We start from the raw sequence: 12,136 nt of genomic DNA, 5'->3' as shown, positions 1-12,136 counted from the left end.
TATTAACGTGTTATTGTCACGTGCAAAAATACTGTTCGGTAACATTAGTTTCAAACCCCAAGAAAACCTCTTATGATTTCAAAAAATTCAATGAAGCAGTGGTAAAATCTATCCATATATACAAAATTGTATTGTTTTGGAAATACCAACTATACAAAATTGTATATTTTGGAAATACCAAATATACAAAATTGTATATTTTGTATATAATGGGTATTTTTTCTTGTGAATCGTAATGTGTTCTGATCACAAGACTCAATGTAACAACACCACTGCCGGTTTGTGCAGACATTTGCCAAAAGCAGCACAACATTAAAAGATACACTGAAAGCACCTGTGTTTAATTACAACACCTTCGGATTGAGGAAAACACATGCTCAGAATGTGTTTTTTACAGTTGGGTGCTTAATGGACTTGTCGCACACCTTTGGCACCCGCAGATGTAACTGGGAATCGTACCCTGAAAATTTTAAAAACAATCGGCATGAATACGAGACACATCTAAGAAAACACTATGAATGCTAACATAAAAGGAAAGTGAATGTTTGATACATAAAGACGTCCTTATAATGAATAATGAAGACTGATGTATAGAAGCGTCCAGCAGCTCCAGCCTTATGTGTCTACATTTCACAACTTTTTAGGTACAATCGTGCATGCTCTTTCTACCAAGATTTCAAAGAGCGCCATACGATTCTTGCTCAAAAAGTTGTTTGATCAAGCTTACAACATTCATGGCCTCAATAAAGCTTTCAAAATGTCTGGGGAGGACATTTCCAGCCTTGAGGCATCAGTGACTAAAATAGTGTCCGATAAAATTCTAAATTGTATTTGTACCATTATGGTCCCCTGTTTTTTTACTTGCATTTGCATGTGTTGCTGACGGGTACCACCAGTGGGGCAGGATTCGCTCACCTTTCGTCAAACACCTGGTATAATCATTATTTGATAGCGATTCTTAAACACATGTTCATGATATAGTCGGAATTGTACAATGGAGTCTGCTTTTGTCAGAGATTTCTTATTAATGTGGAACGTTTCGTTCGTTATTACTTATGTTTAACTCGTCACGAGTTCATTATATTTGTGACAAATGTGTGCCCATATGGATTCAAGGTCGGAATGAGTTCTTAGTGACCTTTTCGCGAACACCTTGTGTCATCACTGATTTTCAGTGATGCATTCATATACTTTACATCTCGATTGTGCCTTATGACCTATGGAATCTGTTTCGGCAGATTGGTCTCTGGTGTATGAGACTGTCGGATAAAGCACGTCTTTGGAAAATATTTCATTTAAAGCATGTATTTTTGGAGACAAGCCCCCACGTGGTAGACGTGTACCACATTGGGGAAACCCATGTGCATGCTAATAAGCCAAGGGTCATAATAGGAGTGAATATGCGATTCGAACACATGACAGGATACACGCAGGTAGGAAATGAAACTCTGCACAATCAATTTCTACAAAAGACGAGATAGTCTTGTGAACATGCCCCGTTCGACGAGCATATGTACTGATTCTGACGTGTCTCACACACACACACACACACACACACACACACACACACACACACACACACACACACACACACACACACACACATTGCATTGCAAGTGCAGAGGCTAAAGCACCACTTGCGTTCAGGTGTGAGTTGTGGGTACTTTTTTCCATCACCATCCTTGCACTTTTGATTGGTTTCAGTAGTAGTCCATTGTTGCAGTGTCATTCAACAAAACATCCAGTCTGAGTGAGAAAGGCATGAAGAACATGGTCTGATCAGTCTTCAGAAGAGATCATCACCGATTACATTCATGTGCAGGCTGACAACAAACAACAAACAGACATAGGTTTTCTCACTCCATACCAGATTTAATTGTTCAATGTATATTTTATGGTGTAGTGCTGAAGCAAAAGGGCCAACGTTGATACACCAGGCACAACAGAAGATAACCATTACAATGCAGGCTGCTTTACCCAAAGAAAACATTAAGATATATATTTTATGGGTAATGTCATAAGAGTTTTACTCCTTGATGATATTTTCTCTCACAAACCACAAAAACACTTGTCATTGGGAGCTAAAATTCTTCTGTGGAGAAAAAGTGTGTGATGGAGAAAGAACTGTTTGATTCCGCAATACACAGGACGTATCCTAGATCCGGACTTTCATGCTGTTCACCTTCATCTGTCCACGAAGTGCCACGTATTGCGGCATTTCGTTGACTCTGTGCTTGAAGTCGAATGAATGATCGCCATTGACATATCCCTGAAGAACAAAAGAAACGGAATACCGAAATTTTAAGTTTCGCACATGTTCATTTGGTTATTTCATAATGATAGGTGGGTGGGTGAGTGAGTGAGTGAGTGTCAGAGGAGATGTTCAAGACGTGGTATAATCACTATTTCATAGCGATCACTATTTCATAGCGATAACATCTTATCAACACTTTTTTATGATGTAGTCGGAATCGTACAGAGAACTCTTTCAGTACAGATGTCTCATGATTATGAAAAGGTTCTTCATAGCTTTTATTAACATATGCAATAAAAAAAAGTCAGTGAATTAGTGTGGTCTGTGAGGGCAAAACAGAAACAGGAATAACCTGTGTGCCGCCAGGACCACACCGCAACATGTCAATTTTGACATAACAATGCATAACCTATTTCCAATTACGTTTTCCCCCTCACAAAGCATATCAAGCATAACTTCCTACCGTATATCCTGTTTTGTCAAGGACTACAGTGAAGTTGAAGGGTTGTCCGACTTTGAAGTTGAAAGGAGGATTATATGCCCTTTCTTCACCTAGATAATGGCCTTTCTGACGAGAGTTTCTTTCTAGTGTGGTTTTCCTTATTCGAATAGACGTTAGAAACAGTATATCCGCTTCCTCATCTTTGTCTTTCTTGAAGTCAAAGACTGGCCTGAAGAAAAGGATATTTCTGTATATGGATACACACATAACTGAAAGTAACGAGGGTGGGATTCTGTGGGATTTTCAGGTAGCCGTGATATAGATTGAATGTAACTGAATTTAGCGTCAACAAATAAACTGGAAAAAAGCTTACGTTACGCAGGATTACAAGACTTATGTTTGAATGAAAAGGATCAACTGAGCAATGTAATATATACCAAGGTGTCCCACTCTACATAAAATATAAACGTCACTCTTATGGGGTGATCTTTTGAACGCTGGAAATATATATACTCCAACACAAGTTTACTATGATCACGGGCAAAATAATTTTGGTGTTACTCTTCGTCCACCATAAAATGTTTGCAATTTGTACAGATTATTATAACGTAATTCTAGTACAGCTTGTGAATACAACTAAAAATGAAACTACCGTAGAATTACATTACACTCATTAGTGACAGATTGAGTGAGAGGCAACATTTCCCAAGCACATGGTGCCGACTGGGTCCAGAGTATTCGTAGTGATAGAAGGGCATCTTCTCGAGGCAAGGGCCTTGCTTGACTATTGGAAGTCCATTTCCACCCTTGCCGAACTAAACTGGAATTTATAGACTCCAACGTTGCGCAACCGGTGACTATTACGAGTTATGTCCCTTTTATTTTCCTCCTATTGACCAATCAGATTCCACCTCTCATATCACTTGCAATTGCTTCCAACAAAATGGAAGTCAAGACGATCTGATCGATAATCAACATATATATTGTATTGAAACGGATCCTAACTCGCGGAGTGTATCAAATCACTTGACCACCTTCATTCAAACCATGAAAAGATTTGCAAAATATCTGTTGATGCCAGATGGCGGAACACTTCTTTGCGAATCCTTCAGTAGAGCGACATCTGCATGTTGAAATCCATGTTGGTCAGGAACCGCATGTCTAGTTCGTTACGCGATTTTGATTGGACTATGCATAGACTCGTTAGTCCATGTAGCTAACTCCGGAATTCCAGCCTAGTTAGGCAAGGGTGGTAACTGGACTTTCATAGTAAGTTTAATGCACTTGCCTCGGAAATAGGTGAAGAAGGGAGATACACTCGATAATCGGGTATTTGTCATTGGAAAGAGCGAGTTTTAACACCCCTTTAAACAGTATTTCAGCAAGTCAGCTTGATGTGGAAGGAAAGTGATGAAGGTCTTAGACGTTTACCACATTGATGAAACTCACGAGCACTGTTATGGTGCTCCCAAAACTAGAAACATAGTCGGGCCGAACCGGGATTCGAACACACGATTATAGGATTTTGACATGCCCAAGGGACTTAATTCTGCTACGCTTTAGACGGCTCGACCACAATCAAGATTGTTATGTGTGTTAACCAAATGTGAGAAAAAAAAATTTGAACTATACCACGGTTCTCCTGTTCCCAAAGGCTCGGCAATAAACGTCACTGCTGATCCGGGACCAAATGTACTTGGAAGTTTGTACGTCCCCTGAAATACAGAAAAAAACATACTATATATAAACTTATTCATAATACATATACATTTCACTCCACATGATAAAAGTCAATGTGTGAGTGTATTTGGTTTAGCACCCCTTTGAATAGTATTTCAGACATATCACGGCGAGGAATGAGGGAGGAAAGAACGATGTGATGCTGGTTTGTGAATCCACCGTGCACGGGCACGGGTATGATAAACCCAGAAACATAATAGACACAGTAGACCACTCTGCCACCTTTGCCCGCTACCTCGTAATAGCTCATCAGTCATAACCCGAGGTATAGGTCGACACAGTAACTCGGATTAATGACAATGTATGCATGATTTCATAATTAAGTTATTTTATTAATTCTTAAGGATTTCTATGAAATGTGACGATGACAACTGTGATATTAAAGGGGACTCGAAAGATTTCTGGCAAAGATAATATGACAAAACATATATCGATGTCCATAAAACATGGTATTAACAACGTCCATTTCGGATCGTTTTATGAAAAGGATTTTAATCAATAACACTGATTTACTATTACCTTCATCATCTCTATTCTTGTCATCCATTGCAGGAAGGTCAAGGTTCATCAACACGTGTACATTAATATGTAGAACTCACATCATATTTTTAAATGCAGTGGGTATACTGTACGAGATCCACTTACAAGTGATGGATTTTCCGAATATAACAGTGGACACTGATGTTTGGCATCCCATTCTCCCGTTGCAAGACAAGTGAATGCTAGCTTTTCGTCATAGGTACACTGGAACTGCACCTGGGCACCAACATGGCGTCCTGTCGACTTCAGTACTTTTCCTCCTTTTATGGACGACGGGTTTGGGCATACCTCCGCTACCATAATAACAAATTGTTCCAATTATTTTATGTTCGCAACAAGTACATTTGATGATGGCAGCCCTTTTTATGATCACATAAGGTACAGCTACAAACATGATTATCTATATCGATACCTATTGTTTCTAAACTAAACAGTATTAAAACAATGTTCCTGTATGTTAATAAGATATTCTGATACGAGGACGTATGCAAGGACGCGCATTGTGTTTGACTACACAAATAGTTGTGTATCATAGACAATTTTGATTTGTGATTAATCTTTCATGTTTATTGGAATGAAAGTGAATCAAGGCTAAAGGCGGAAAATGACCATAACTGGTTCTATCAATCATTTATTTTCTTTGACTAAAAGGATATAAAATATTGTATACGCCCCTTTACCAAAATTTGAATCAATCAACCAACCAATACACCAATCGATCGACCAAATATTTGATTTTTACTGAAAGGTCATCATATTTCATTGGTGTTCACATGTACTAAAAAATACTAGGTTTTTTTTATATAAACTTTTTTTCATCTAAACAAGGCGTATGCGACAAGGACATTAAACAAATATCAGTTCAGATAAGAGATTAAAAGTAAAGTTAAGAAAAGTACATTACATTTATAATACAGGCAGTCAGTCAGTCAGCTTGGTTTTCAGTCGCCTTTAGTAATATTTCAGCAATATCATGGCAAGGGACGCCAGAAATGGACTTCACCTAATAATCTCACACAAAATAAAGAAACCAGATCGTGCTAACGCTTTAATCACTAGGCTAACTAGGCGAAACTTTTCCGGTTCTGCTACTTGTAGCATTGAATTATGGGATTTCGTGTTGGCAATAGATAACACCCACAAAACATTCCTATAATCATAAAAAAAAATATCTGCTAAATGTAGTGTCGAGATTACGACTATATCAAAAGCAAGTCAATTACATCTCTCATCCCACCTATCTTATCTATCACTTTCCTGACACTGGACAGCTGGCTGTCTACAGCTAACTTGGTGTCGTTTGCTGCAATGAGATCATGGAGAGAATGAGTCAGTCAGTCAGCAGAGTTTGATACCCTTACAAGCGGAAACATTATTATGCTTTTTAAGGAAGAACAAATGATACCGAGCTCTTAAGAGGTTCATCAGTATGTCATTTCATTACTGATTATTCACAGGGTCAAAAAGCAACTTTTGAGATTTTGAATTCTGACCTCAAGTGTTTGTGTTTTAAACGCTTGTGAGTCCCTCAATAATACAAAAAAATGCTTTATGTATTCGAGTCATGTGAGTTCAATTGTAATTTAAAAGTATGTGATGCATCCAGTGCAGGGTATTGTGTAGATGTGTCTTGGGGTTTTATTTTAGAAAAAGTGTGCTTTCGGATAAAATAAAAAGGCATTGTGGATTTTGACAATTGACAATTATGACTGGAGCCTCACGTCCAGATATAACAACGTAAATGAGGATTCAAACCCGGACAACATTATTGCAATGTTGGATGCCTCCAGCCATTTGTGAATAAGTATACATATAATGTCCTAAAATCTCCATTGTTACAAATAATGAAAGTACTTGTAATAATGTGCATATAAAAAATCTGTCAAATTCTTGCACGAAAGATAATCAAATACGACTTGCAATTTATGTATGTATCTGTTAACCAAACCAGACATGTGTGCACTGACGATGCGTACCAAGATTTGTCATTTCTGTCTCCAGGGCAGTTATTTTCGCCTCCAACAGGCTCTGACTAGTCTGAATGTCGTCTTCCAGCTCTTTCAACTTGACATCAGTTTTCTCTTGTAATTCCGTAATGACTTTGTCCACTTTCTCTGCGGGAACGCTTGGAACGAAGCTCATTGCATGGAATGCTTTCGCTGTATTGGTATGAAAGCTGTTGGAATCCACAACCAAGTTTGCCAAGACGACAAAGAGAAATTCCATACTCCACATGACCAACATTCTGCTAAATAAATACAACTTAGGGACGTGAGAATGACAATGTTCACGAAATATGACAGAAATATGGAATGAAAAACTTGACAGCAATGACACTTTCAATATAGTTCAGTAAGAGGTCAGTAAGAGCAGCAAGTAATTAGCACTAGAGCACTTTAGCTACGGAACCTTATAATATTAGCGCAATAATATATATAAGGCTGGTTATCCAGTCAAAAACAACAGAATCACTTTGCAACTTATGGGTTATTGTTATCTGTTGTGTAAACATCAATCTATTGTCATTTAAACTTGTATAAACATCAATTATCCACATGTACATGACCTTCCAACTTCACATTGTTGTACTTCACTTGCTTGATAACGGTGTTAGCAACTACTCCGAAACGTCGCGTTCATTGTAATGAAAAAGTTGAATATCCATAGAACCATCTCCCTTTTTCATCATGCCAACTTCTAAATGCGAATTGAAGAAGATTCCACTCAATATAATACTATCCCATATGACAAAATTAAGGCAAACTTTATTCCGTGATCCATTGGGCCATCTTACAAAACGTAGTAACCATAGATACAGTTACATGTCTATCTACAGAGGTTCGGGACAATTTGTAAAAAATTGAATGCAACTGATATTGCCTCAGTTGTTTCTTAATTAAAGCTATGCACAAAGTAAGAACACACTCTCAGAAAGACTGTATGACAAGAGGGATGGCATCAACTTTCCAATAGTCAACTTTCCCTTTTTGTTTATCAATATTTCTGCACCTCCAGCCTTTCGTGTCTACATTTCACAACGTTTGAGGTACAATCGAGCATGCTCTATCTACACAGATTTTAAAGACCGTCATTCGACCCTTGCTCAAAATTTGTTTGATCAAGGTTACAACATTCACGTCCTCAGTAAAGCTTTCAACACGTTTTAAGGTAGACTGGGGACAAATTTGAGGTATTTTATCATAAGCATCTTACCTTGTGTATTCCCAAGTCGAAAGGTGGCATACAATGCATGTCAGCTATTTTTTATAACGTTCTTTATATAATTATGACTTAAAGAGAAATTATCGTGACCATACTAAACTCGAAATTCTCAAAGCTAACTACAAATGATTTACTGAATACCTGAAGGTTTCAGATTCAATCTAGTATCAAGTGACATGTACAATGGACTTTAAAAGGAAATATAGCAAACACTGGACAAATAGTTCGAAAGAAACTTCAAAGCAGTAAGAACAATGGCGTCTAGTAACAACACACTTGCGATGTAAACATCAGTCGCCGGGACAGAATCCGCAGCTTAGTACATGAAGTACCTGTGAAAAGTCCTTCTGTTTATTTACAAATTCAATGAAGGGATGAGTCTGAAACATTAAGTAGGGTGCTGTTCAAATCTACATTTTAGTTTATCTGTTTAACAAACAAGAAGAAATATTCAGATAGCCCAAAGCCTTCAAGACCCGAAAGACGTTAAATAAAGGCACCAAAAACACCTTTTCAGTTTCTGTTGTCAGAATAAATGTTTTCTTAAAGGCCATTCTATGGTTCCGATTACATCATGAGCATGTGTTAATGACGGCAATGAATTAGGTGGGTACTTCGCTGGTATGGAATTAATATAGATTGTAACATTTTTACCAACATAAAGCTCCTTCATGTTCATGGAAAGGATTTAGCGTGTAAGCATTTTCGGCATGAGATAGTGTACATTTGCATGAATATGTCATGGAGATTTTGATTGAGGGTGACTAAGGCTTGGGAATATTACGAGTTTATACAAGAATAAACGTAACGTGTTCTTATAACAAGATTGTTTGTAACAATACCACTGCCGGTTTGTGCAAACAAATGCCAAAAGCAGCACAACATTTAAAATACATTGAAAGCACTTTTGTTTAAATTACAACACCTTCAGGATAACACATGCTTAACACAAAATGTTTTTTGTACATTGAGCTGTTCAATACTCTTCTCGCATACCTTTGGCACCCGCAAATGTAACTATGAAAGGCAATCGTACCTTGAAACTTTAAAAAAACAATGGGCATGAATACGAGACACATCCAAGATAACACTATGCACGCTAACATAAAAGGTAAGTACATGTTTGATGTATAAAGGCGTCCTTATAATGAATAGAGAGAACAAATGTATCAAGGCGTCCAGCAGCTCCAGCCTTCGTGTCTACATTTCAAACTTTGGAGTTACAATCGAGCATGCTTTTTCTACCACGATTTCAAAGAATGTTATACGATTCTTGCTCAGAGGTTGTATGATCAAGGTTAAAACATTCAGGTCCTTAGTAAAGCTTTCAAAAGATGTCATGGAAGACACATAGAGGACATTTCCAAATTTGAGACATCAGTGCCAAAAATGATGTCCGATACAATTCTCTATTTTCATTTGTACCATCATGTTCCCATGTTTGTTCAGGCGACCAATTGACACGTCTTTGCAAGTGCTTGTGACGATTGCCTCCGGAGGGGCAGGATACGCTCTCCTTTTCTTGAACACCTGGTATCATCACTATTTGATTCACTCTGGTGCTACACCTGACAAACGTTTGGACATGGATCCAAATCCTGCCCTGTCTCTGTTGTTTGCTACCGCTGCGGTGACAAACACGAGGCCACTGACTGCAGGAAGGATATGAAGTTTCAAACTGTGGTGGGAGCCATATGGTATCTTCCTAATCCTGACCTGTGTGGTAACATGAATTACAGATAATGAAAATCAAGACTGAACAAAACTTCTCCTACTTTGAAGCTAAAAAGATGGTTGTAGGTTCCACTGCAACCACTTCTTCTATCTCTTACTCTGCTGCTGTCACCACTGTCGACTGCCAGACTGATATGACATGGGCCAAATCTGTTCAGCCACGTCCAACTACTTCACTCCAAAAAAAACAGCTGTGGCAACCCCAAAACCAAAAACCGTAAAAAATGTCGAGATCTCAGGATCCAAAACCAGTAACAGAGCCAGAACCAGAAATTGTCAAACTCACAAACAGGGAAAAGAAATTATTGAAAAAGAAGCAGCAAAAAGAACAGCTACAAACATCAAAGGCAACCTCTCCTTTAGAGGTCCCAGTAGAGATATAGAACTCCTTTGGTCCTCTGGATATGGATGTAACTCGATCTCCACATGAAACCGATAGGAATACTACAAAGCCTTCCTCACGTTCGCGTGATATTTCTCCAGTGGAAGGACCACCATAAATCCACACACATAATACAATGGAATTGCAGAGCTCTAAAGAAGAAATTTAATCCAAGGTTGTAAACCGTCAGCTTTTTGTCTCCAAGAAACACAGATCGATTTGATATCCGTCAGTACAGTTCTTACCACTTGTTTTCCCATCTTGTTGATAAAGCTACAGGGGGTTCCTCTATCCTGGTGAAGCAGGGCGTAATCCACAGCCCTGTTCCACTTAATACTACTCTGCAAGTTGTTGCTGTCCGTGTTACTTTGAACATAGTGTTTACAAGGTGATCACTGTATCTTCTACCTTCCTGAACTATCCGTCAATCAGATCTTCAGACGTTGTATGATCTGCCCCCGAAGCCCTGTATCATCATTGGCGATTTAAACGGTCATAATCCTCTATGGGGGAGTACTGAAACAAATAATAAGGGAAAAGTCCTTGGATATTTCATCTCGAACAATGATTTATGCATCTTCAATGATGGTGCCAATACCTATCTTCATCCTGCCACTGGCACATACTCTGCCCAAGATCTTTCACTGACAGATTCAAAAGTAAATTTGAATGGTCGGTCCATGATGACCTTTGTGGAAGTGACCATTTTCCAACAATACTTACAACTATTAATTGGTCTGACGAACCACCTTCATTAAGGTGGAACTTTACAAAGGCCAGCTGGTCTTTATTCTAAACGCTATGTACTGCAAAACTAAAACCTGAAAGTTTCGGGAATGTTCCTGATCCTATACAACCTTTTTTCTGATATATTTAATGCTATTGGAGACGAAAACATTCCTAAGTCCTCTGCAAACCCTCATATATGTAAACCGTGGTTTGATAATAATTGTAAACAAGCTATGGAAAATAGTAAGAAAGCCGAGAAACATTTCCAACGACATCTAACTGTCCACAACTTGAATAATATTCAAATCATGAACGCTAAAGCGAGACGTATCTTTAAACAGAATAAACGTCAATCCTGGAGGAAATATGCATCCAAAATTAATTCCCGCACACCACGCCAAGGTGAGGAACATGATTCAATAGATTAAGGGAAAAGGGTCAAAATCTGGAGTTCACTATCTCAAAGATGGTAATACACTTTTAACCACAAATCTGAAATTGCCAACACACTTGGTGAAACTTTGGCAAATCATTCCTCATCATTAAAATATAATCCTCAATTCCAGAGGTTTCAAAAACAAAAGGAAAAGAAAAGTTTCAACACTGATAAAGGTGAGGACTATAACGAACCATTTTCACTCCATGAATTATATACTGCCCTAGGGCAATCTCATGACACTGCAGCAGCCGACAACATCCACTATCAGCTCCTGAAACACTTGCCCCATTCATGTTTGGAAACCGAATATATTTGATGAAATATGGACCACCGGGAATTTTCCTCCTTCGTGGCACAATGCTATTATTATTCCTATTCCAAAGGCTGGAGGGGATCACAAGATCCATCCAACTACCTGTGTTTGTAAAACCATGGAGCGCATGGTCAACAATCGATTGGTCTGGTACCTGGAGACCAGTAACCTCTTGAGTGATATCCAGTGTGGTTTTCCACAATGCCATTGACCATTTGGTGCGTTTAGAATCGTTTATGAAGAATTCCATTGTTAACAAACAACATACTGTATACATCTTTTTCGATCTAGGGCAGACATGATACAACGTGGAAACATGTTATTTTTAAAGGTGTGCATGA

General features: G+C 38.4%; 1 protein-coding gene across 1 annotated transcript; it reads right to left on the bottom strand.

Annotated features, from left to right (window-relative positions):
* Positions 1 to 1,851: 1,851 nt before the first annotated feature.
* Positions 1,852 to 8,211, bottom strand: LOC124132619. Its single transcript, XM_048392919.1, has 7 exons — positions 8,190 to 8,211; positions 6,953 to 7,221; positions 6,214 to 6,279; positions 5,082 to 5,269; positions 4,329 to 4,411; positions 2,718 to 2,925; positions 1,852 to 2,269 (listed from the first exon to the last, which is right to left on the bottom strand). The coding sequence occupies exons 2-7, from the start codon at positions 7,218 to 7,220 to the stop codon at positions 2,156 to 2,158; spliced, it is 927 nt and encodes a 308-aa protein (XP_048248876.1). The 5' UTR covers position 7,221; positions 8,190 to 8,211; the 3' UTR covers positions 1,852 to 2,155.
* Between the last annotated feature and the right edge of the window lie 3,925 nt (positions 8,212 to 12,136).

This window comes from Haliotis rufescens, unplaced genomic scaffold (assembly GCF_023055435.1).
Source record: "Haliotis rufescens isolate VD_foot unplaced genomic scaffold, xgHalRufe1.0.p SCAF_11, whole genome shotgun sequence".
NCBI classification, from domain to species: domain Eukaryota; kingdom Metazoa; phylum Mollusca; class Gastropoda; order Lepetellida; family Haliotidae; genus Haliotis; species Haliotis rufescens.
The sequence above is the reverse complement of the archived record's forward strand: the minus strand, read 5'-3'. Positions and strand labels throughout refer to the sequence as shown.